At 33.3% G+C, this 27,893-nt stretch overlaps 2 protein-coding genes and 1 pseudogene across 15 annotated transcripts in view; 2 read left to right on the top strand and 1 right to left on the bottom strand.

The window, feature by feature from the left end:
* The window catches only part of LOC102631492 (uncharacterized), a 167,683-nt gene that overhangs the window by 54,898 nt on the left and 84,892 nt on the right, over positions 1–27,893 (bottom strand). The gene's annotated exons all lie outside the window — the stretch shown is intronic.
* Positions 1–27,893, top strand: part of LOC102611904 (probable leucine-rich repeat receptor-like protein kinase At1g35710) — a 147,257-nt gene that overhangs the window by 49,662 nt on the left and 69,702 nt on the right. Inside the window, exons 1-4 of one of the 11 annotated variants that reach the window (XM_052439386.1) lie at positions 3,867–4,399; positions 14,939–15,050; positions 15,260–17,392; positions 17,706–18,121. In XM_052439386.1, the coding sequence (XP_052295346.1) occupies positions 4,073–4,399; positions 14,939–15,050; positions 15,260–17,392; positions 17,706–18,079 (2,946 nt within the window). In that variant the 5' untranslated portion in view covers positions 3,867–4,072 and the 3' untranslated portion in view covers positions 18,080–18,121. The other 10 variants (XM_052439385.1, XM_052439379.1, XM_052439384.1 and 7 more) reach the window with 10 other exon arrangements.
* Positions 18,532–22,257, top strand: LOC107177852 (uncharacterized; annotated as a pseudogene).

Raw genomic sequence — 27,893 nt, 5'->3', positions numbered from 1 at the left:
AATATTAATGATGCAGGAAGCTAGTGAGAGTTGCTACAAGACCATCAAACAGTCCTGGGCTGAAATCGATAAAGCCGCTGCTGGAAAAAAATGGACTTACTGTTCTCTCTTAAAAGTTCAAAACCTGCAAGTAATTGAATCATATTACTTTTATAACTGCCGATATATATCCATCTGATTTTCCTTCAATTACAGTGCAATGTTAATGTAGTATCATTACAAAACTGTCTATATATATCCAATTAATTATCTGTCATCCTCAAGGTATATTTACATTTCAGTTAATGTGTAATATACGTACATAGTAAAATCTGGGGTTTGGCCTCATATACGGCCTATGCATTACCATATATAGTACATTGGTACTTAGGTTCAGACGTGCAAAACAATATGTACAACTCTGATTGTTAAATAAGGCCAAATTTGGATTTTGTATTTGAGAATATCAATAGCTTCACACTTACAAAGTTTATTGTAATTTGACTAAATATAACAAAGTTTTTTAGACAGGTATGTTGAAGGATCTTTTATGATGTCACTAATCTTGGAGGCACTTAATTTTATGTTGTTATTGTTTATTTGTAACAGGCCTCTGAAGGATGTTTCAGAATTGAAGGATTATTTGGAGTTTATGTATACAGGTGCAGCTCAGTATGATGATCCTCAGGAATATCCAGTGAACAAAGCTTGTGAAGGTATTGATGGAGATTCAGAAGGCACATATACCCTAGGCCGGATATTCTCAGGAATTGTTGCTTTAAGAGGGGAGAATTCTTGCCATGATGTTGATGAATTCTTCTCCGATGAAACATTGGACTCCAGCTGGGGTTGGCAAGTATGCGATTACAGATGACATGATTTCATTGGATAGTTCTATTGAGACCGTCAAATAAACAATATGTCGCAATGAATTAGTCTTTCGCCTAACAATACCTATTTTATGTACATCTCTTAATTTTATTTATATGACTATATATTTATGAATGATTAAAAATATTTTTCTTTTTTATCTTATTATTATTATTATTATTATTAGTATAGGGGGGTTTCTCATGTAGACATGCAGTGAAATGGTCTCACCAATTGGAATTGGCAAAAACGAAACAATGTTTCAAGCAGACCCATTTTATCTGACAGAATATAGGGATTCATGCAATAAGTCTTTTGGAGTGGTTCCAAGACCACATTGGATTACAACTTATTATGGTGGTCATGTAAGTGTCAATTAATCCCCAAATTAATTCTTTTAATTTTCTCTTTTTTTTTCCTTTTTTAAATTAAAAACTTCACCTCGTTCTTGAGTTTGATTTTTATTTCTTTTTAATTTGCAGGATATAAGAGTGGTTTTAAAGAGATTTGGTAGCAACATTATTTTCTCTAATGGCCATCGCGATCCCTGTAGCAGCGCTGGGTAATTTAGCTTAAGAATTTTGGATATTCTTTTCTATCGAAGTTACCCGTTTTATTATATACCTTTTTCTTTTTCTTTTTCTTTCTTTGTTTGGGATTATAGGGTTCTGGAAAATATATCAGACAATATAATAGCAGTGACAACAAAAAACAGTATGTAAAGTTTTCTATAAAATAAAAAATTAGTGTTCAATTATTAACTAAATTATTGGATAACATAATTAATAGTGTGTAAATTGGAGCAGGTTCCCATTGCTTAGACATACAGCCAGCAACAGAAGATGACCCCGAATGGTTAGTAATGCAGCGAAAGATTGAAATGGACATGGTTCATGATTGGTTCCTCAAATACTCTGCTGATTTGCTTCAAAATTAGAGCATAAGATTAAATTTGGACTACAAAATTAGTCTTTTCTTTTTCTCCCTCTCCTCTATCTTTCTAATATTTAAGGAGCAAAGATAAATAATAGTGCACCTAGCTAGTTGTAGATTTCATTTTCATAATTCTTAATCTGGGTTGTCTAAATGTGTAGAACAAGTGTGCAGTTTTACTTAATGTAAAGCACGTACAAAGGTTCAATCTTTATGTAATAATCATACGGTGAATATCAATTCATACACAACCACATTGGATTAACCATTTTCTCCCTTTGATTTAGGAGTTACTGTATAGGTCCTTGAAGCCGGTGGGAGAAAAAGAATTTGCCCTCCAGATACATGTATCTCTCAAAACTTAGGTGTTTATCCTTACACGCTCCGTTTATTAGTAGCCAAGCTTATGAGTATATTGCTCCAGGTGAACCTGTTCCTATTCTCCTACATAATAGCTTCTTTTGTTAATTATTTGACAATCCCATGCAATTCCGAACATGACTTAGGATCAGTTTAAGATTTTGGTGGCTGTTGAAATAAGCTGCTTCTGCGATGTGAATGGAATTATCTAATGATTATAAAAGTAGCTCGCTCAGTGTTTGGTAAATTTGATTACGAAAATAATATTTTATTATATAATCATTAAAATAAACATAAGTTTAAATTGTCTTTTACTTATATATTAGGATTTTTAAAAAAATAAGATACACTTATTCTTTTCTTAAAATATTAAAGTTATAATAGAAACTTTAAAAAAAATGGCATTTTATTTAATAAGTTGCTTATAAAAGACAATCTCATACTTATTTTAAGAGTTATTGTCAAAATGGAGAAAATATGAATTAAACTTTTAACAAATTTATCAAACATCATTTTTATCAAAACTTATAAGTATTTCAACCGTTATCCCAAATAGGACATTAGGCTTTGTGCAGAATAAAGTTAGGCATTGAATATTTGCACACGTATAAACTAAATATCTGGATTGAAGAAACAGCTTGACTCAATAAGTCTACTTCATTCTTTATTTTCCACAGCACATGTCAAGACGTAAGTTCCAAATAATTGCTGACTAGGGGAAGCAGTCTTTAAAGTCAAGGTGATTAGATTAGCATGTTTCGGCATTACGTATCGGAGGGGTTCCTTGCCCTCAACTTAAAAAAGATGCCTTAAAATTAAATATTTAAATAATATGGCATTTATTAAATTTTAAAAAAAATGTAAAATACATAAAAAATATATTAAAAAAAACCTTTTTTTAAAGTGTGCATAGGTTTGAACGGAAACTATAGGATCGTATCACATTGAATTTGTGTACTTAGGATGGGGCACGGAAGAGAGAGCGTCTTGGTTTATATTTTACTTATACACACATGAGTAATTATATACAAACCTTTCATGCCTTTGCTATCTTTTTCATGTGGGACAAATATAATTTCCTTTACTTTTCCAATTCCATGAATTTACTTTGAGTAACAATTTCTCATTTATCCAAGGGTTATTTTGATTATATAGGTAAAATCATTCTGAAGTATTTACGGAGGAATATTTGAAACAACAGATAAGTCTCACTCAAAATCACGCATCAAATAGTAACTTGTGCTATATTTCCAACACTTTTTGCTTCTTTTCCTTGTTTGATTTCATGAAAAAAATTGAGTGCAATGAAATTTTTATCTTCTTTTGTCTATGATGTTTTGGTGTAAAATAAAAAATAAAAAAATAAGAGGGATATTAGGTAGCCCATGAATTTCCAATTTTCCATATAGTTTGCATGTTGCAAAAGGAGTTTTGTAACTATTTTAAAAAATAAAGGGATTATTTTATTATTTTGTCAAATCACAGAAGTCTACAAATTCTTTTCTCTACAGCTTATTATAATAATACACCTACAAGTTTTTTTTATACTTAAATTTATACAAAGATATGATTAGTCTTGTTTATTTTTCTATTTGAGTCATATTTTACAACAACAATCCTTCGAGCTTTTTTTTTTCTTTATTATTTTGGGTAATATTTAATATCTTAATAGCGCTATTAATTATTTCTAATATTGTCCATATTATCTCATGTTTCTGCAAAGTTGTTCAAATAGATCTACACCTCACAAATACAAGCCGATAAGGTTATATCTCCATGATTGAATCCATCCAGAGAAGACATTGACTCACACTATTTGAAAACGCGTATTGGAAGTTAACACCGGGAGCTTGCAAAACAATTAATTCTTATATAAACGCTTTGCAAGGAATCAAATAGCCAGCTCAATCAACCGAAAACCATTATAAACATGGCAGCAGCATCCACTGTTTCGAGATTGGTGGTCATTTTAATTTTAATAAATGTTGGTGCTATAAGTGATACGACAATATCTGTAACGGCATCAGCTGCAAGATTATTGTCGTCACCCATACTGTTAGAAAGGGAAGCTTTACTTGCTACCGGCTGGTGGGTCAACAATTGGGCGACGTCGGGCAACTACACGTCCGATCATTGTAAGTGGACTGGCGTCAGTTGCAATTCAGCGGGAAGCGTAATCGGGGTCAGCTTACTCTGGTATGAAAATGATAACATCAAAGGAGAGCTCGGTCGTTTCAAATTCTCTTGCTTTCCGAACCTCAGAAATTTCAAAATTCGTACAAATTATGTTCTCTCTGGGCGCATTCCATCTGAAATTACTGCCCTTTCAATGCTCCAAACTCTTGAACTGCCCTACAACGGCCTTACCGGTAAGCTGTGAAACTTCACCATATATATATATATGTATGTATAAAATCGCGCTGCTGCTTAAAGCAGGCGTCTGTTTTTACAACACTAAAGAAGTGTGAGTCGTCCGCACTTGAGCTTGACTCTCCCTCTATGTAATTTTTTTTTAATGAAGATAGTGAATACTGATCTCGTTTTTCATAAATCACATGCACAACAGGAATTATCCCTTTAGAGATGAGGCGATTAAGGAATCTCGTCCACCTGGATCTATCTGATAATCACCTCATGGGACATATCCCTCCAACTCTTTGTGGTCTAAGCAAATTGAAAATTTTGAACTTGTCTTTTAACTCCCTTGTCGGTAATATCCCATCCAATGTAGGTCATCTAACCCAGCTAACTACTTTGGCTATTGCCTCAAACCAAATGAATGGTTCCATCCCATTAGGAATCGGGAGTTTGAAGGTTCTTCAAGCTCTTGACCTGTCCAGAAATGAAATTGGAGGTTCAATTCCTACAACACTTGGCCATTTAAAGTGGTTGAGAAGTGTAGACTTGTCCCAAAACAAACTTGTTGGCCCAATCCCTTCGTCTCTGGGTCATTTGACTCAGTTAACTACTTTGAATATGTACAACAATAAACTTGATGGCCCAATTCCTCCAGAACTCATGAATTGCTCAAAGCTGAGGATATTAAAATTGGGAAACAACTTGTTAAGCGGAAGCATTCCGTCACAGATCGGCAAACTTCAAGAACTATATTATCTTGATCTAAGCGGTAACTTCATTAATGGTAAAATACCTTCCCAACTTGGAGAATTTCCACGCATAGACACTGTGGACCTTTCCATGAATAACCTTTCCGGTGGAATCCCTGTATTTGTCAGAAAAGTGCCACACTTAGATGTGTCAGGCAATAAATTGGGAGGAGAAATCCCAACTACTTTGGCAAATGCGCCACCGCCACATCACAAAACAATTGCCACTCGCTTGGTTGCAATTATTCTTGCTATGGTCGCATTCCTTGCCTTGATATTTGGAATCTTGATTATCCGTAGACGAAGGGATAAGGAAGTTGAACCAACTGGGACAGGAGAAATTACCAAGTGCGCTGATGAGTTTGCAATTTGGAATTACGATGGTAGAATTACATTTCAAGACATGATTGAAGCCACTGAGGATTTCGATATCAAATACTGCATTGGAACCGGAGGCTACGACAGCGTTTACAGAGCACGGCTGCCCAGTGGAAAAGTGGTTGCTTTGAAGAAGCTTCACCGTTCAGAAACTGAGGAGTTAGCTTCCCTCGAGAGTTTCCGGAATGAGGCTCGTCTACTGTCCCAAATACGGCATCGAAATATTGTAAAGCTTTACGGCTTTTGTTTGCACGAGAACTGCATGTTCTTGATCTATGAGTACATGGAAATGGGAAGCTTGTTCTGTATTCTACGCACAGATGAGGAAGCTGTTGGGTTGGATTGGACTAAAAGGGTGAACATTGTGAAGGGTATGGCTCATGCTTTGTCATACTTGCATCATCACTGCACACCACCAATTGTTCACCGCGACATATCAAGCAACAACATTCTACTCAACTCAGAATTCGAAGCTTTTGTTGCTGACTTTGGTATTGCTAGATTGTTAAATTTTGACTCATCCAATCGAACTCTGTTAGCTGGCACTTATGGATATATTGCTCCAGGTCATCTTCTAGCTATTCCTCTTATGCTTCTTTAGTTATCCTCTTATTTAATTTTTATATATACTCTGCTAAGTAGTTTTTAACCAGCTTTATTTAGCTCGCTACTTGGGTTCGAATTTTGAAAAAACTAAGGAGCTATAACTGAATTTAGACTTTACCTATCCCTTTACCTTTCAAAACACACATACACTGAATATCAGTTAGAACATATGCTTCTCTGTCATACCTTGCTAAAGAAGCTAAAAAACATGAACAAATTGTGCTTGTTATTGTTTATGGAAACATTACTAATAAAGACTTCCGTTTTCCTATACAACGTGCCTACACCATGGTTGTGACAGAGAAATCTGATGTTTATAGCTTCGGAGTAGTGGCACTAGAAGTACTAATGGGAAAGCATCCAGGAGAGCTCCTCTCATCGTCATCTTCGTCATTGGATAAAAATATAAAGCTGATTGATTTGTTGGACCCACGCCTCCCGCCTCCGGGGGATCAAATGATTAGGCAGGATATCATTCTTGTTTCAACAGTAGTATTTTCATGCTTGCGTTCTCAACCAAAGTCTCGACCTACAATGCAACTCGTGTCCAACGAATTTATCGCTCGCAATAAGACACCAATGCAGAAACCTTTTCATGAAATTTCAATTTTGGAGCTTAGAAACCAAGAAATGTATTTGGTTGATTAATGTGATTTTTCCAATAAAGGAGACTGTTAATTGGTTGTGAAATTATTAGGTAGTAGCAATGTAGCAAATATTATGTGTTCGACGAATTGTCTGCCTTAGTATTTTTTAATTCCATTCACACTACGTCATTAGTCTCTTTTGTAAAGCTAGTACTTTCGCAGTTCACTCTGATAAAATAAGGTTTGTCTAATTGTCTCCATCTCAATGATCTGAATTAACCAGCATATTAAGGAATTTAAGGTTGTGTCTCTACAAGTTAAAAAGGGTAAATTGTCATTCTATTTATTAGCTTATTTTGCAAATTATATATAAAAATTTCATTCAGAACGAAGTTCTTGATGTCGCGTTATTCAATATATTAGTTTTTTTTCACTCCTTTGTAAATATTCACACAAACATATACAATAAATTTTTAATTTAGCTGATCCGATCAAACATCCTGGACGCACCGCTGATGTCATCCGAAGGTGAGGAAGCTTCTGCAGAAGTTGTGGTTAGTGATATTCTGGTAAGCACAAGATAATTAATTACTAGGAAAGAAATAATAAAAATTTTTATTAATTACGAAACCGATAACTATATATTCGACACACTATAATTTTATGAAAAATGAAGATCCATACTAATATAAAACTAAAACCAACATTAATTAAATTATACGATAACAACAAATCCAGGATATATTAACAAACACGTCGATTTTGAAGCTGAATTTATAATCTAATCTTAACTCTATTTCTTCTGTATTTACATAATCATCCTGCTAATTAAGGATTTACAACTTTGCCATGAAAGGTCGGCGGCTCCATGCCTTTTTCTTCTTCTCGTCACAAATTTTGCTTTTGCTACCACTTCACCATTAAAGAACATCCCAAAGCTTGGTGCTGTTCGTGGAAGGACTATTTTTCAAAACCCTAGCAAAAAAATCCACAAAGTGACTATGTTGATCTCGAAACTTACTATTATTATCAAACACTTGATCACTTTAACTATAATCCACAAAGTTATTTAACTTTTCCTCATAGATATGCGTTGAACTTCAAGCATTGGGGTGGTGGCAGAGCCATGGCGGCGCCCGATACTGGCATATCTTGGTGAAGAGAGTAGTCTTGATATGATGACCTTGGTGGCATTGGATGGCTTACTAATAATGCTCATCGATTTAAAGCCTTACAAGTTTACATAGAGGTAAGTAAAGAATATGTTATCAGGCTAGCTTGATAATAATTGAAATAGAGTTCACATACGAAATAATAATAATAAAGACAAATCTTAATCAGAATATTCTACAATATGAACTGAAAAGTTGTGATGGATTTTTTTTTAATTCAATTTTTTATGCAGTATCGGTTCTATGGAAAATCAGTACCTTTTGTATCAAGCAAAGATGCCCTAAAGAATGCAACTCTTCGTGGATATTTCAACTCTGCTCAAGCTTTGGCTGATTATGCAAGATTCTCTTACACATCCAGAAAAATTTATCGGACGAAATGTCTCCCATTATGGTTGTTGGAGCATCTTATGGAGGAAGTAAATTATAATATTATTAACTTACTTACATCTTTTGATTAATGTCGTGTCATCTGTCACATCATTTTACTCATTTAGATCACGATTGATCGATCAAGATATTGACTACAGCAATATTACTATGATACAAATTTATTTAATATTGCAACTAACGAATACTCTTGGCGATCGTAAAATCAAGAAATAATAAATATGTTCAAGATAATTATGTATTTAAAAATAATCTTCTCTATTCATCCTATTTTATCAGATCTGGGATGTGATATGGTTTCGAGAGTTACTCGTTTGTTGGTTTGTTATCAACAATGCTTGCTGCATGGTTTCGCTTGAAGTATCGTCACATTGCTTTGGGAGCAGTTGCCTCATCCGCCCCAATTCTCTACTTTGATAATATCACACCGTCAAACGCATATTATGATCTTGTCACCAAGGACTTTCGGGTAAGAAATAAATTAGTTAATTAAAATTTTATATAAGCATGATTATGTTCTCTTGTTAAAATTTAGCCATTGAATTTTGAAAATTAATGATGCAGGAAGCCAGCGAGACCTGCTACAAGACCATCAGACAGTCCTAGGCTGAAATCGATAAAGTCGCTGCTGGAAAAAATGGACTTGCTTTTCTCTCTATAAAGTTCAAAACCTGCAAGTAATGAATCTGTTATGCCGCTGGTGAACACACCGAACAGCAAGGTTTCCACACTTTTCAAGCAAGTGCAAGCTCCCAGAATTTTAAAGAAATGAGTGAATGGCAAGATAGAATAGAGAGAAAAATTCAGAGAAGAAGAAGAAACTAGGTCCAGAATTTTATATATCATCAAATACAACCATGGAAATACTTATAGCAGCAAGAATATGCTCACAGCTGTCAAAACTAAATAACAACCTCCCTCTATAACAAAAAAGTTGTTCTCTAAATAGCTAAGGCCGTTAGAAACCGAGTCCTCAGCTCATATATGCTCAGTATGTGTAATCCTTGAGCCATTTGGGAGGCTTCCTTACGCGACTTGGCTTGAGGTTATCTTGGGGTCGATTTTGGATAGCCTCACTTGAGTTTGCCTGGGCCTTTTCCTCAGTATTGATAGAGCTAGCTGAGTTGGGCTTGTCTAACTGTAATATTGGGGTTGTATCAGAATCATATTGTATGTTATTGTATATCCATATTGTATATTGTATTGTATTGTATATCCATCCGATTTTCCCTTAATTACAATTAATGCAATGTTATTGTAGCATCGTTATCGAATGTACTATGTCTAATTAATTATCTGTCATCCTCAGCGTATATATACATTTCGATTAACGTGTAATATACAAAGTAAAAATCTGGATTTGGGCTTATACACGGCCTTTGCGTTACCATATATAGTATACTGGTGCTTAGGTTCAGACGTCCATATTTTGCAGAATCTAAATTTAAACTACAAAACCACGCACAACTCTGATAATCAAATGAGGCCAAATTTGAACGTTTGTATTTGAGAATATCAATAGCTTCATACTTATAAAGTTTATTGTAATCTAACTAAATATAACAACATTTTGAAGACAATATGTTGAAAGATCTTTTATAAAATTAATGACCTTGTGGCACTTAATTCTATGTTATTGTTTATTTGATTACAGGCCTCTGAAGGATGTTTAAGAATTGAAAGATTATTTAGAGTATATGTATACGGGTGCAGCTCAGTATGATGATCCTCAGGAAAGCCCAGTGAACAAAGCCTGTAATGCAATTGATGGAGCTTTAGAAGACACAGATGCCCTAGACTGGATCATCTCAGGAATTGTTGATTTAAGAGGGGAGGATTCTTGCCATGATGTTGATGAATTCTTCTCCGATGCAACATTGGACTCCAGCTGGGGCTGACAGGTATGCAATTACAAGTGACATGATTTCATTGGATAGTTCTATTGAGACCGTTAAATAAACAACATGTGGCAATGAGACTTTATATTTATGAATGATTAAAAATAGTTTTCTTCTTTATGTTATTTTATTATTATTATTTTTTATTATTGGGGGGTTTCTCATGCAGACATGCAGTGCAATGGTCTCACCAATTGGAATTGGCAAAAACGACACAATGTCTCAAGCAGACCCATTTAATCTGACAGAATATATGGATTCATGCAATAAGTCTTATGGAGTGGTTCCAAGACCACATTGGATTACAACTTATTAAAGTGGTAATGTAAGTGTCGATTAATCCCCAAATTAATTCTTCTAATATTTTAAGATTTCTCATTTTCTGTTTTAATTATAAAGTTCACCTCAATTTTTGTTTGATTTCTATTTCTTTTTAATTTGCAGGATATAAGAGTGGTTTTAAAGAGATTTGGTAGCAACATTATTTTCTCTAATGGCCTTCGTGATCCCTATAGTAGCGAGGGGTAATTAAGCTTAAGAATTGTGTACACTCTTTTCTATCGAAGTTACCTGTTTAATTATATATCTTTTCTGTTTCTTCTATTTTTTTGGGGGGGGGGGGATTATAGGATTCTGGAAGATATATCAGACAGTATAATAGCAGTGACAACAAGAAACAGTATTTAAATTTTTCTATAAAATAAAAAATTAGTGTTCAATTATTAACTAAATTATTGGATAACATAATTAATAGTGTGTAAATTGGAGTAGGTTCCCATTGCTTAGACACACAGCCAGCAACAGAAGATGACCCAGTATGGTTAGTAGTGCAGCGAAAGATTGAAGTGGACATGGTTCATGATTGGATCCTCAAATATTTTGCAGATTTGCTTCAAAATCAGAGCATAAGATTAAATTGTGACTACAAAATTAGTCTTTTCTTTTTCTTCCTCTCCTCTATCTTTCTAATATTTATGGAGTAAAGATAAATAATAATAGTGCACCTAGCTAGTTTGGATTTGGTTGTCATTTTCATAATTTTTACTCTGAGTTGTCTAAATGTGTAGAACAGGTGTTCAGTATTACTTAATGTAAAGCACTTAAGGCTCAATCTTTATGCAATAATCATATGGTGAATATCAATTCATATACAATCAGATTGGGTTAACCATTTTCTCCCTTTTGATTTAAGAGTTACCGTATAGGTACTTGAAGCTGGAGAGAGTCAAAGATTTGCCCTCCACACACACACACACACACACACATATGGAAATGTTTTAATCTTGAATTTTAAAGTGTAGGAATATCTAGGAAAACACATAAACCATGCAGTTTAAGCCTTTAAAACCCTGTGGTTTTAAAGTTTTTCCGAACGTTTCCCGCACTTTTAGATCCCTTATATGCCTCAAAAGTTAGGTGTTTATGCTTATATGCTCCGTTTATTAGTAGCCAAGCTTACGGGTATATTGCTTTAGGCGAACCTCTCCCTATTCTTCTCCATAATGGCTATTTCTCTTAATTATTTGACAATCAAATGCAATCCCAAATGTGACTTAGCATCAAGTTTAGGATGGCGGTGGCTGATAAAATAAGTTATTTTTGTTGTGAGGATGAAATAAGTTGATGATTAAAAAAGTATCTTGCTTGTGTTTGGTAAATTTGATTATGAATGTATTGTATTATTTAATCACTAAAATAGACATAAGTTTAAACTGTGTTTTATTTATATATTAGAGCTTATAGAAAAGAAAGATATAATTATTCTTTTCTTAAAATATTAAGATTATTATAGGAACATTTAAAAAGATCTAGCAACTTATTTAATAAGTTGCTTATCAAAATAATCTCCTGCCTATTTTTTGAAGTTGCAGTCAAAATGAGAAAATTACGAAAGAAGCAACTTTTAACAAAGCCATCAAACCTCATTTTTACCTAAACTTATGAAATAAACTGCTTGTGGTATTTCAATCACAATCTTGGGGCATTAGTCTTTATGTAGAATCAGATTAGACACTGAATATTTCTAATTTTCTACACATATAAATTAAAATCTGTAGACTAGAAAAACCCCTTGACTTCGTAAGTCCACCTCATTCTTTAATTTCCACAGCACATGTCAAGACGTTTTTTTCCAAATAATTGCTGACTAGGAGAAGTCTTATAGTCAAGGTGATTAGATAAGCGTGTTATGGAATTACGTATCGTAGGGGTTCCCTGCCCTCAACTAAAAAAGTTGCCTTAAATTTTTTTTTTAAAAGTAAAAGTTGCCTTAAAAATTAAATATTAAATAATATGGTGTGTATATATATATATATATATATATTAGTCTTCATGTTTTGCACATGTTCGAACGGCAATTGTAATATTAAATAATATGGCATTATTAAAGTTTAAAAAAATCTAAAATTAATCATAAAAATATATATTTTTAACTCTTAATGTTTTGCACAGGTATGGACGGCAATTATACCATGAGAACGAAACAATAATACAATGGTGCATTTGACACACTGTATTCTATTTTATGTTGTATTGCATTATTTTATTGTAGGTGTATTGTATTATGTTGTATTGCATTAGCATTGTATTATAATAATGTTGTATAATGTTTAGCGTTACACTGTACTGTATTAATTTTTTTGTGATTAATTTAAATTATATATTTAGAAAATAATATTTATTAGTACTTAAAAATAATAAATATAAAATTATTAAATTTTAGAAATTTAGAAATTTAACATTTTTATTAAAAATATATATTGAAATGTCATAATTTTTCCGAGGCTTATAGTCTTAAATTTTTGGATGTGTATTTTTCAGTATTTTCTAAATATATAACTTGTGAAATAAAGATCGAAGTAAATAATTTAATCAAATAATCACTAAATAATTTAACAACATAAATAAATAGTTAAAATCTTCAAGATTAATTCAAAAATCATTTGAGGATGATAGAATAAAAATTTATACATATTACAAGATAATTATAGAATAATAAAGTGATACAATTGTTATGACATATTCACTAAGAAAATAAATTGAGCTAAATAATCCAGTAATTATTTATATTATTAATTTTCAATTAATATTATTCAAATTTATTCAAATTTAAATATTTATTGTTAGTTATATTAAATTATTTAAAAATAGCTAAATTAATTATTGTACTATAATTAATAATGTAATATTATATTATTTAAGTATTTATTACTAATTATATTAACTTATTAAAGATTAATTAATATAATTTTATATATTAATTAAAATAATACAATTAAATAATACATTGTTTAGTTATATATTTAAAATAATAAAAATTAAAACATAATTTAATATTATGTAATATAATATTAAATTAAAAAATTATATTAATTTGTTATTATTATTATTACAAAGAGCAAAAAAAAAAAAAAGGCAAACTAAGTTGCCACATTAGCTAACCCCAACTAAGGGTCGGGTAAACACCCCCAATATGAACACTGGTTAAGCTAATTGGGGTGGTTAAATTTTGCACTCCCGTGACTGTGCACAAGGAACGCCCCTTTGCTAATAGTAGCTTACCGTTCATCTAGTAATTATGTATAAATCTTTCCAATGTGGGACAAATGTATTTTCCTTTAATTTTTCAAATTCATGAGTGCACTTTGAGTAACAATTTCTCATTCACTTGAGGATCATTTTGATTGTATAGATAACATTCCGAAGTACTCATAGAGGAATATGCGAAACAATTTCTGAATTTTCACTTATACCAAAAAGGTCTCATTCAAAATCATGCCTCAAGTAGCTACTTGCGCATTATTTTTCTAACACTTTCTTTTTTCTTTTTTTTTAAATTTGGTTGCGTGCAGAAAAATTGAGCGGTAATTAAAATTTCATCTTCTTTCATTTATGATGTTTAGGGTTAAAAAAAAAAAATGTTAGTTAGCCCATGAGCTATGGTATGTATGTTACAAAAGATATGATTAGTCTTGTTTATTTTCCTATTTGAGCCATTATTTATAACAATTCTTTTCTTTGAACTTTTTTCCTTTTCTTATTTTGGGTAATACTTAATATCTTATACTACTAATAATGCTATTAATTATTTCTACTATTGTCCATATTATCTCATGTTTCTGCAAAGTTGTTCAAATAGATCTACACCTCACAAATACAAGCCGATAAGGTTATATCTCCATGATTGAATCCATCCAGAGAAGACATTGACTCACACTATTTGAAAACGCGTATTGGAAGTTAACACTGGGAGCTTGCAAAACAATTGATTCTTATATAAACGCTTTGCTGAGAATCAAATGTAGCTCAATCAACAGAAAACCACCATAAACATGGCATCAGCGTCCTCTGTTTCGAGACTGGTGGTCATTATAATTTTAATAAATGTTGGTGCTATAAGTGATACGACAATATCTGTAACGACATCAGCTGCAGGATTGTTGTCGTCACCCATACTGTTAGAAAGGGAAGCTTTACTTGCTACCGGCTGGTGGGTCAACAATTGGGCGACGACGGGCAACTACACGTCCGATCATTGTAAGTGGACTGGCATCAGTTGCAATTCAGCGGTAAGCGTAATCGGGGTCAGCTTACTCTGGTATGAAAATGATAACATCACAGGAGAGCTTGGTCGTTTCAAATTCTCTTGCTTTCCCAACCTCAGAAGTTTCAAAATTCGTTCAAATTATCTTCTCTCTGGGAGCATTCCATCTGAAATTACTGTTCTTTCAACAATCCGAACTCTTGAACTGACCTCCAACAATCTTACCGGTAAGCTGCCAAACTTCACTGTAACATATTATATTTTTTATAAAATCGTGCTCATGCTTAGTGCGGGCGTTTGCTTTTACAACGCTGAAGAAGTGTGTGCCGTCCGCACTTGAGTATGACTCTCTCTCCATATAAATTTTGCATTTTTTTTTGTTGCTATGAGGATAGTGAATACTGATCTCGTTTTTCATAAATCACATGCACAACAGGAATTATCCCTTCAGAGATGGGGAGATTGAGGAATCTCGTCCACCTGGATCTATCTAATAATCACCTTACGGGACATATCCCTCCAACTCTTGGTCGTCTAAGCAAATTGAAAATTTTGAACTTGTCTTCTAACTCCCTTGTTGGTAATGTCCCCTCCACTCTAGGTCATCTAACCCAGCTAACTACTTTGGCTATTGCCTCAAACCAAATTAATGGTTCCATCCCATTAGAAATCGAGAATTTGAAGGTTCTTCAAGTTCTTGACCTGTCCAGAAATGAAATTGGAGGTTCAATTCCTTCAACAATTGGCCATTTAAAGAGGTTGAGAATTTTAGACTTGTCCCAAAACAAACTTGTTGGTCCAATCCCTTCGTCTGTAGGTCCTTTGACTCAGCTAACTACTTTGAATATGCACTCAAACCGAATCAATGGTTCCATCCCATTAGAAATCGGGAATTTGAACTTTCTTCAAGTTCTTGGCCTGTCCGACAACAAACTTGAAGGTCCAATTCCTTCGACCATAGCTAGTTTAGTCAGCTTGACATCTCTGTCCCTGCATTATAACAATCTAATTGGACCTATTCCTTTAACACTTGGTCATTTAAACAGGTTGACAGATTTAGACTTGTCCGAAAACAAACTTGTTGGCCCAATCCCTTCGTCTGTGGGTCATTTGAACTTTCTTCAAGTTCTTGACCTGTCCAACAACAAACTTGAAGGTCCGATTCCTTCGACCATAGCTAGTTTAGTCAACTTGACATATCTGTCCCTGCAGGATAACAATCTAACTGGACCTATTCCTTCAACACTTGGTCATTTAGACAGGTTGACATATTTAGACTTGTCTGAAAACAAACTTGTTGGTCCAATCCCTTCGTCTGTGGGTCATTTGAACTTTCTTCAAGTTCTTGACCTGCCCAACAACAAACTTGAAGGTCCAATTCCTTCGACCATAGCTAGTTTAGTCAACTTGAAATCTCTGTCCCTGGAATATAACAATCTAACTGGATCTATTCCTTTAACACTTGGTCATTTAAACAGGTTGACATTTTTAGACTTGTCTGACAACAAACTTGATGGCCCAATTCCTCCAGAACTCATGAATTGCTCAAAGCTGACGACATTAATATTGGGAAACAACTTGTTAAGCGGAAGCATTCCGTCACAGATTGGCAAACTTCAAGAACTATATTATCTTGATCTAAGCTGTAACTCCATCAATGGTAAAATACCTTACCAACTTGGAGCAATTCCGGGCATACACACCGTGGACCTTTCCATGAATAACCTTTCCGGTGGAATCCCTGTATTTGTCAGAAAAGTGCCACACTTAGATGTGTCAGGTAATAAATTCGGAGGAGAAATCCCAACTACTTTGGCAAATGCGCCACCGCCACATCACAAAATGATTGCCACTCTCTTGGTTGCAATTATTCTTGCTATGGTCGCATTCCTTGCCTTGATATTTGGAATCTTGATTATCCGTAGACGAAGGGATAAGGAAGTTGAACCAACTGGGACAGGAGAAATTACCAAGTGCGCTGATGAGTTTGCAATTTGGAATTACGATGGTAGAATTACATTTCAAGACATGATTGAAGCCACTGAGGATTTCGATATCAAATACTGCATTGGAACCGGAGGCTACGGCAGCGTTTACAGAGCACGGCTGCCCAGTGGAAAAGTGGTTGCTTTGAAGAAGCTTCACCGTTCAGAAACTGAGGAGTTAGCTTCCCTCGAGAGTTTTCGGAATGAGGCTCGTCTACTGTCCCAAATACGGCATCGAAATATCGTAAAGCTTTACGGCTTTTGTTTGCACAAGACATGCATGTTCTTAATCTATGAGTACATGGAAATGGGAAGCTTGTTCTGTGTTCTACGCACAGATGAGGAAGCTATTGGGTTGGATTGGACTAAAAGGGTGAACATTGTGAAGGGTATGGCTCACGCTTTGTCATACTTACATCATCACTGCACACCACCAATTGTTCACCGGGACATATCAAGCAACAACATTCTACTTAACTCAGAATTAGAAGCATTTGTTGCGGACTTTGGCATTGCTAGATTGTTAAATTTTGACTCATCCAATCGAACTCTTTTAGCTGGCACTTTTGGATATATTGCTCCAGGTCATCCTCTAGCTATTCCTCTTATGCTTCTTTAATTATCCTCTTAATTAATTTTTATATATACTCTGCCAAGTAGCTTTTAAGCAGCTTTATTTATGTCGCTACTTGGTTCGAATTTTGAAAAAGCTAAGGGGCTAAAAATAAATTTAAACTTTGCCTACCCCTTTTCCTTTTAAAACACACACACAATGAACATAAGTTAAAACATAAGTTTCTTTGTCATAACTTGCTGCGGAAGCTAAAAAACATGAACAAATTGTTCTTGTTATTATTTATGGAAACGTTACTAATGAAGGCCTTTGTTTTCCTATAGAACTTGCCTACACCATGATTGTGACAGAGAAATGTGATGTTTATAGCTTTGGAGTGGTGGCACTAGAAGTACTAGTGGGAAGGCATCCAGAAGCGCTCCTCTCATCGTCATCGTCATCATTGGATAAAAATATAAAGCTGATTGATTTGTTGGACCCACGCCTCCCGCCTCCGGGGGACCAAATGATTAGGCAGGATATCATTCTTGTTTCAACAGTAGTATTTTCATGCTTGCGTTCTCAACCAAAGTCTCGACCTACAATGCAACTCGTGTCCAACGAATTTATCGCTCGCAATAAGACACCAATGCAGAAACCTTTTCATGAAATTTCAATTTTGGAGCTTAGAAACCAAGAAATGTATTTGGTTGATTAATGTGATTTTTCCAATAAAGGAGACTGTTAATTGGTTGTGAAATTATTAGGTAGTAGCAATGTAGCAAATATTATGTGTTCGACGAATTGTCTGCCTTAGTATTTTTTAATTCTATTCACACTACGACATTAATCTCTTTTGTAAAGCTTGTACTTTCGCAGTTCACTCTGATAAAATAAGGTTTGTCTAATTGTCTCCATCTCAATGATCTGAATTAACCAGCATATTAAGGAATTTAAGGTTGTGTCTCTACAAGTTAAAAAGGCTAAATTGTCATTCTAATTATTAGTTTATTTTACAAATTATATATAAAAATTTCATTCAGAACGACGTTGTTGATGTCGCGTTATTTAATATATTAGTTTTTTCACTCCTTTGTAAATATTCACGCAAACATATACAATAAATTTTTAATTTCGCCGATCCGATCAAACATCCTGGACCCACCGCTGATGTCATCCGAAGGTGAGGAAGCTTCTGCAGAAGTTGTGGTTAGTGATATTCTTTCCAGCACAAGATAATTAATTACTAGGAAAGAAATAATAAAAAATTTTATTAATTACGAAACTGTTAACTATATATTAGATGTTGAGTGTTAGAAAATGTATATTTATGTAGGAGAAAATCATCATTTTACATTTCAAGTCTTACTAACACCCTTACTTTTATGTATTTAAACTTCTTGTGATTTAATTACGTGTGTTTTATTTTAATTAAGTATTTTATGTATTTTAGGGGCATCATAGTCATTTCACAATGAACGAGAAATCATACGGCAAAACGGACATCACTTTTGAACTTAGGACAGTCGAAAACTTTAGGAGGAGCATAAAAGGAAAAATGTCATTGTTCACATGTACGGTCCTACTCACATGTACGGTATTGTCTACGTTACTGTTCATGACACTATTCACATAGACGGAACGATGACGTGGCATTGACCGATGACGTGGCATTGACCGATGATGTGGCATTGACTGATGAGGTGTCACGATCCTATTGGACTAAAATTCTTATGTATTGTTGATCGATGACGTGGCAACATATCAGTGGACCAAAAATCTCGCGTACAGTATATGCATTACACAGGATTATTTTCAACCAAACCGTGTTACTGTTCAAACCGCGTACTGTTGACTAATGACGTGGCGCAATCCTGAGTGTTCGAAATGTTTTTGATTCGATGGCCATGATTTACTCAATGTATCTATAAAAAGGGAGCTCTCCCCCCCTAATTTGATATCTCTGAATCCAATTTTGGGCTCCATTTTCTGTAATTTATTCTCCATCTTGTATTTTCTATGTATTTTAATAAATTCTCATTTTACCCCTAGTTCAATTGTGAGTAGCTAATTTTCTTTCAAGCTTGGGTTGAAGGTGAAGTCTCAACATGTGTCATGGGCTCTATTTGGTAAATTTATTTTCTCTTCCCCTCTAGTTTTTGTAGATGTTTTGATTTCTCGTCGACAAATAATAATAATCTTGTCTAGATACCGTCTTGGTTTCACCGACTCACTAGTACAAGGTTATTATTATTTGGCACGATAAGCCCTTAGCACCATATTGATTATAGTGTGGTTCATGAGGTGTGGATTCCCCCCTCATGATTTAATTGACATTAATAAGGAATATTTAGCCCATGGTGCATGTTGATACGGATCCAGATACCCAAGTGTTTCATTTCAATAGATTTCTCTTCAATTTATTCTCGCCATTTCAATTCCAATTTTAAGATAATCTAAGTCACTTTCACCACAAATCCAAACATCCATTTAGAAAAATTAATTCTACACACAATTAGAATCAACCTCCTCGTGGGATCGATACTCGTCACCATTAATCTATTCTACAATAGATTCGTACACTTGTGAGTTCAATAAAATTTGCACAACATTAGACACACTATAATTTTATGAAAACTGAAGATCCATACTAATATAAAACTAAAAGCAACATTAATTATATTATACGATAACAACAAATCCAGGATATATTAACAAACACGTCGATTTTGAAGCTGAATTTATAATCTAATCTTAACTCTATTTCTTCTGTATTTACATAATCATCCTGCTAATTAAGGATTTACAACTTTGCCATGAAAGGTCGGTCGCTCCATGCCTTTTTCTTCTTCTCGTCACAAATTTTGCTTTTGCTTCCACTTCACCATTAAAGAACATCCCAAAGCTTGGTGCTGTTCGTGGAAGGACTATTTTTCAAAACCCTAGCAAAAAAATCCACAAAGTTACTATTATGATCTCGAAACTTACTATTATGATCAAACACTTGATCACTTTAACTATAATCCACAAAGTTATTTAACTTTTCCTCATAGATATGCGTTGAACTTCAAGCATTGGGGTGGTGGCAGAGCCATGGCGGCGCCGATATTGGCATATCTTGGTGAAGAGAGTAGTCTTGATATGATGACCTTGGTGGCATTGGATGGCTTGCTGATAATGCTCATCGATTTAAAGCCTTATAAGTTTACATAGAGGTAAGTAAAGAATTTGTTATCAGGCTAGCTTGATAATAATTAAAATAGAGTTCGCATACGAAATAATAATAATAAAGACAAATCTTAATCAGAATATTCTATAATATGAACTGAAAAGTTGTGATGGATTTTTTTTAATTCAATTTTTCATGCAGTATCGGTTCTATGGAAAATCAGTACCTTTTGTATCAAGCAAAGATGCCCTAAACAATGCAACTCTTCGTGGATATTTAAACTCTGGTCAAGCTTTGGTAGATTATGCAAAGATTCTCTTACACATCAAGGAAAATTTATCGGCCGAAATGTCACCCATTATCGTCGTTGGAGCATCTTATCGAGGAAGTAAATTTTAATATTATTAACTTACTTACATCTTTTGATTAATGTCGTGTCATTTGTTGCGCCATTTTATTCATTTTGATCTCGTTTGACCAAAATATTGATTACGCCAATATTATTTTGATACAAATTTATTTTGCATTCCAATTAATGAATACTTTCAGCGATCGTAAAATTAAGAAATACTAAATATATTTAAGATAATTACTTTTTTAAAAATAACCATCTCAATTAGTCCTATTTTATCAAATCTGGGATGTGATATGGTTTTGAGAGTTACTCAATTGTGGGTTTGTTATCACCAGTGCTTGCAGCATGGTTTCGCTTGAAGTATCCTCACAGTCTTTGGGAGCAGTTGCCTCGCCCGCCCCAATTCTCTACTTTGATAATATCACACCATCAAACGCATATTATGATCTTGTCACCAATGACTGTAGGGTAAGAAAAAAAATTAATTAATTAAAATTCTATATATGTATGATTATGTTTTCTTGTTAAAATTTAACCATTGAATTTTGAAAATTAATGATGCAGGAAGCCAGCGAGGGCTGCTACATGACCATCAAACAGTCCTGGGTTGAAATGGATAAAACCGCTGCTAGAAAAAATGGACTTGCTTTTCTCTCTAAAAAGTTCAAAACCTGCAAGAAATTAATCATATTACTTTACATAATTGCTTATATATATCCATCCGATTTTCCCTTAATTACAATTAATGCAATGTTATTGTAGCATCATTATCGAATGTACTATGTCTAATTAATTATCTGTCATCCTCAGAGTATATATACATTTCGATTAACGTGTAATATACAAAGTAAAAATCTGGATTTGGGCTTATACACGGCCTTTGCATTACCATATATATAGTATACTGGTGCTTAGATTCAGCCCTCCAGAGGTTCGTATTTTACAGAATCTAAATTTGAACTACAAAACCACGCACAACTCTAATTATCAAATAAGGCCAAATTTGTACGTTTGCATTTGATAATATCAATAGCTTCATACTTATAAAGTTTATTGTAATCTAACTAAATATAACAACATTTTTTAGACGGCATGTTGAAAGATCTTTTATAATGTTACTAACCTTGTGGCACTTAATTCTATGTTGTTGTTGTTTATTTGATTACAAGCCTCTGAAGGATGTTTCAGAATTGAAGGATTATTTAGAGTGTATGTTGTTGTTTTTCTTTTTCTTCCTCTCCTCTATCTTTCTAATATTTATGGAGCAAAGATAAATAATAGAGCACCTAGCTAGTTTAAGAGTTCATTTTCATTATTCTTAATCTGGGTTGTCTAAATGTGTAGAACAAGTGTGCAGTATTACTTAATGTAAAGCACATATAAAGGGCTCAATCTTTATGTAATAATCATATGGTGAATATCAATTCATGTACAATCACATTGAATTAACCATTTTCTCCCTTTGATTTAGGAGTTATTGTATAGGTCGTTGAAGCCGGTGAGAGTAAAAGAATTTGCTCTCCATGTACATGTATCTCTCATTCTCAACCTGTTCCTATGCTTCTACATAATAGCTTCTTTTGTTAATTATTTGACAATGTCATGCAATTCCAAACATGACTTAGAATCAGTTTGAGATTCCGGTGGCTATTGAATAAACTACTTCTGTTATGCGGATAAAATAAGCTAATCATTATAAAAGTAGCTCGCTCAGTGTTTGGTAAATTCAATTACGAAAGAACTATTTTATTATATAATCACTAAAATAATTATAAGTTTAAATTGTCTTTTATTTATATATTAGGATTTATAAAAAAAAAAAAGGTAAGATACAATTATTCTTTTCTTAGTTATAATAGAAACTTTAAAAAAATGCATTTTATTTAATAAGTTGCTTCTAAAAATAATCTCATACTTGTTTTAAAAGCTATTGTCAAAATAGAGAAAATATAAATTAACTTTTAACAAATTTACCAAACATTATTTTTATCAAAACTTATAAAATAAACTATTTATAGTATTTCAACCGTAATCCCAAATAGGACATTAGTCTTTTTTCAAAATAAGGTTAGACATTGAATATGTGTACACGTATAAACGAAAATATCTAGACTGAAGAAACATCTCGACTTAATAAGTCTGCTTCACTCTTTTTTTTCCACAGCATATGTCAAGACGTAAGTTCCAAATCATTGCTGACTAGGGGAAGAAGTCTTCAAAGTCAAGGTGATTAGATTAGCAGGTCACGAAGTTACGTATCGGAGTGGTTCCCTGCCCTCAACTTAAAAAGATGCCTTAAAATTAAATATTAAATAATATGGCATTTATTAAATTTAAAAAATATAAAAAAAATAAAAAGAAAACCTTTTTTTAAGTGCCCAGAGGTTTGAACGACAACTATGGGATCGTTTCACGATGAACTTCAAATGTGCAAGACTAAGGCAGGCCTACCACGATCGATTTGGGCCAACTTTCGTATACTCAGGAAGGAGCACGGAAGAGAGAGCATTTTGGTTTATATTTTACTCATACTATAAATAATTATATACAAGCCTTTCATGCCTTCACTACCTTTTTCATGTGGGACAAATGTATCTTCCTTTAATTTTCCAATTCCATGAATTTACTTTCAGTTACCATTTCTCATTTATCCAAGGATCATTTTGATCATATAGATAAAACCATTTTGAAGTATTTACAGAGAAATATTTGAAACAATTTTAACTTTTCACTTACACCACATAGGTCTCACTCAAAATCACGCCTCAAATAGCCACTTGTGCTATATTTCCAACACTTTCTGCCTCTTTTCCTTATTGATCGCATGCAAAAAAATTGGGTGCAATGAAATTTTTTATCTTCTTTCGTCTATGATGTTTTTGTGTAAATAAAAAAAAATTAAAATGGATGTTAAGTAGCCCATGAATTTCCATAGTTTGTATGTTACAAAAGGAGCTTTGTAACTATTTTAAAAAATAAACAGATTATTTTGATTATTTTGTCAAATCACAGGAGTTTACACATTCTTTTCTCTATGAGTTTATTTATAATATTACACCTACACGTTTTTTTTATACAAATTAAATTTACACAAAGATATGATTAGTCTTGTTTATTTTCCTATTCGAGTCATGATTTACAACAAGAACTCTTTGAGCTTTTTATTTATTTTATTATTTTGGCTGATATTTAGTATCTTAATAATGCTATTAACTATTTCTAATATTTTCCATATTATCTCATATTTCTGCAATGTTATTCAAATAGATCTACACCACACAAATATAAGCCAATAAACCAATTGGATAGTACTATTGAGACCGTCAAATAAACAACATGTCGCAATGAATGAGTCTTTCGTCTAACAATACTTATTTTATGTACATCTCTAAATTTTATTTATGAGAATACATATTTATGAATGATTAAAAATAGTTTTCTTCTTTATCTTATTTATTTATTATTTTTTTTAGGGAGGGGGAGTTCAATCCAGACATACAATGAAATGGTCTCACCAATTGGAATTGGCAAAAACGACACAATGTTTCAAACATACTCATTTAATCTGACAGAATATATGAATTCATGCAATAAGTCTTATGGAGTGGTTCCGAGACCACATTAGATTACAACATATTACGGAGGTCATGTAAGTATTGATTAATCCCCAAATTAATTCTTTTAATAATTTAATTTTTCTCATTTTCTTTTTTAATTATAAAGTTTACCTCAATTGTTGTTTGATTTCTATTTCTTTTTAATTTGCAAGATATAAGAGTGGTTTTAAAGAGATTTGGTAGCAACATTATTTTACCTAATGGCCTTCGTGATCCCATAGCAGCGAGGGGTAATTAAGCTTAAAAATTTTGTACACTATTTTCTATCGAAGTTACCCGTTTAATTATATGCCTTATTCTTTTTCTTCTTTTTTTTTTGGTGGGGGGGAGATTATAGGGTTTTGGAAGATATCAGACAATATAATAACAGTGACAACAAGAAGCAGTATGTAAATTTTTCTATAAAATAAAAAATAAGTGTTCAATTATTAACTAAATTATTTGATAACATAATTAATTAACAGTGTGTAAATTGGAGTAGGTTCCCATTGCTTAGACGTACAGCCAGCAATAGAAGACGACCCATAATGGTTAGCAGTGCAGCGAAAGATTGAAGTGGACATGCTTCATGGTTGGATCCTCAAATATTTTGCAGATTTGCTTCAAAATCAGAGCATAAGATTGATTTGTGACTACAAAATTAGTTTTTTCTTTTTCTTCCGCTCCTCTATCTTTCTAATATTTATGGAGCAAAGATAAATAATAATAGTGCACCTAGCTAGTTTGGATTTGGTTGTCATTTTCATAATTCTTACTCTGAGTTGTCTAAATGTGTAGAACAAATGTGCAGTATTACTTAATGTAAAACACTTAAGGCTCAATCTTTATGTAATAATCATATGGTAAATATCAATCATATTCAATCAGATTGAATTAACTATTTTCTCCGTTTGATTTAAGAGTTATTGTATAGGTCCTTGAAGCTGGAGGTAGTCAAAGATTTGCCCTCCATACACACACATGTTGAGTGTCAGAAAATGCATACTTATAAAGGAGAAGACCGTCATTTTACATTTCAAGTCTTACTAACAACCCTTACTTTTATGTATTTAACCTTCTTGTGATTTAATTACATGTGTTTTATTTTAATTAAGTATTTTATGTATTTTAGGGGCATTAAAGTCATTTCACAATAAAGGAGAGATCAGACGGCAAAACGGACATCACTTTTGAACTCAGAACGGTCGAAAACCTTAGGAGGAACATAAATGGAAAAATGGCACTATTCACATGTACGGTACTATTCACGTGTACGGTACTGTCTACGTTACTGTTCACTACATTGTTCACATAGACGGATCGATGACGTGGCATTGACCGATGATGTGGCATTGACTGATGAGGTGTCACGATCCTGTTGGGCTAAAATTCTTATGTACTGTTGATGGTGACGTGGCAGCATATTAGTGAACGAAAAATCTCGCATACGGTACATGCATCACACAGAATTATTTTCAACCAAACGCGTTATTGTTCATCCGAGTCAAACCGCGTTACTGTTCATCCGAGTCAAACCGTGTTACTGTTCATCCGAGTCAAACCGTGTTACTGTTGACTGATGACGTGTCGCAATCTTGAGCGTCCAAACTGTTTTTAATCCGATGGCCATGATTTACTTGATGTATCTATAAAAAGGGGGCCTCTCCCCCATAATTTGATATCTCTGAATCCATTTTTGGACTCTATTTTTTGTAATTCCTTCTCCATCTTGTAGTTTCTTCGTATTTTAATAAATTCTCATTTTGCCCCTAGTTCAATTATGAGTAGCTAATTTTCTTTCAAGCTTGGGTTGAAAGTGAAGTCTCAACATGTGTCATGGGTTTTATTTGGTAAATTTATTTTCTCTTCCCCTCTAGTTTTTGTGGATGTTTTGACTTCTCGTCGACAAATAATACTAATCTTGTCTAGTACCGCCTTGGTTTCACCGGCCCTCTAGTACAAGGTTATTATTATTTGGCACGATAAGCCCTTAGCACCATATTGATTAGAGTGTGGTTCATGAGGTGTGGATTCCCCCCTCATGATTTAATTGGCATTAATAAGGATTATTTAGCCCATGATGCATGTTGATACGGATCCAGATACCCAAGTACGTCATTTTAATAGAATTCTCTTCAATTTATTCTCGTAATTTCAATTCCAATTTTAGAATTTATTCTCGCCATTTTAATTTAAGTTTTAGGATATTCCAAATCATTTCCACCACAAATCCAATCACCCATTTACAAAATTAATTCTACACAATTAAAATCCACCTCCTCGTGGGATCGACACTCGTCACCATTGATCTATACTGCAATAGATTCGTGCGCTTGCGAGTATATTAAAATTTGCACAACAAGTTTTTGGCGCCGTTGCCAGGGAGGTAAGTAATTTTTAGAATTAATTTTTGTGAATAATTTCTTTTATTTGTTTTCTTGTATTTTTTTTATTATTAAAAAAAAGAAAAAAAAGTGAATTTACATTTAAAGGTTAGCATTTCTTTCCTTTTTCTCTTCTTTAAAATTCTGTAATTTAATTTTTAATTTATTTTTCTTTGTAATTTTTTTTGTTTATTTTATTAATTTAATGTTTAGTTAATTTATTTCACGTATTTGTTTTTGTGTATTTTTATAGAAAGTTTGTAATAGCCCAATAAGGTTAGTATCGTAATTTCTCCCTCTTTTTTATTTTTATTTATTTTGTTCCCATCTTTATTTTTTATTTTATTTGTTTTGCATGCATGGTCGAATGTCATTATTACCCAATCTTGAACCTATAGACCTTGAACTTGAGAAAACACTTCGCACACACAAACAAGTAAAAAATAAAATGGATTTGCAACCACAGGAGAGGCCATTTAAGGATTATTTCAGTCCTTTAGCAAATTTGAGCGCATCATGTATAAGATACCCAAATGTAGCTGCTAGGAGCTTTGAATTAAAATCTAGTGTGCTAAATTGTCTCCCCACATTTTATGACCTAGAAAATGAGGACCCATATAATCATCTGAATGATTTTCATGCCATTTGTCAAACTTTAAATATGAAAATTTTTCAGACAATGATGTTAAACTCAGATTATTCCCATTTTCTTTAAAGGATAGAGCTCGTTCATGGCTTAATACATTGCCTGCCAATAGCATTTCATCATGGGAACAAATGGTAACTAAATTTTTGAATAAATATTTCCCAGTGCATAAAACCAATGCTATTCGCAGGGAAATCTCGGAGTTTACTCAGAGAGAGTACGAGCAGTTTTTCGAAACATGGGAGCGATTCAATGGGCTACTCTTGAAGTGTCCACATCATGGGTACGAGAAATGGCACCAATGCCAATACTTTTTGGAGGGATCACTACCAAATGTGCAAGAATGGCTAATGGCAACAAGTGGAGGAGAGCTAATGTCAAA

This window comes from Citrus sinensis, chromosome 4 (assembly GCF_022201045.2).
Source record: "Citrus sinensis cultivar Valencia sweet orange chromosome 4, DVS_A1.0, whole genome shotgun sequence".
Taxonomy (NCBI): domain Eukaryota; kingdom Viridiplantae; phylum Streptophyta; class Magnoliopsida; order Sapindales; family Rutaceae; genus Citrus; species Citrus sinensis.
Note: the sequence above shows the minus strand (reverse complement) of the source record. Positions and strands in the feature narration are given on the sequence as shown.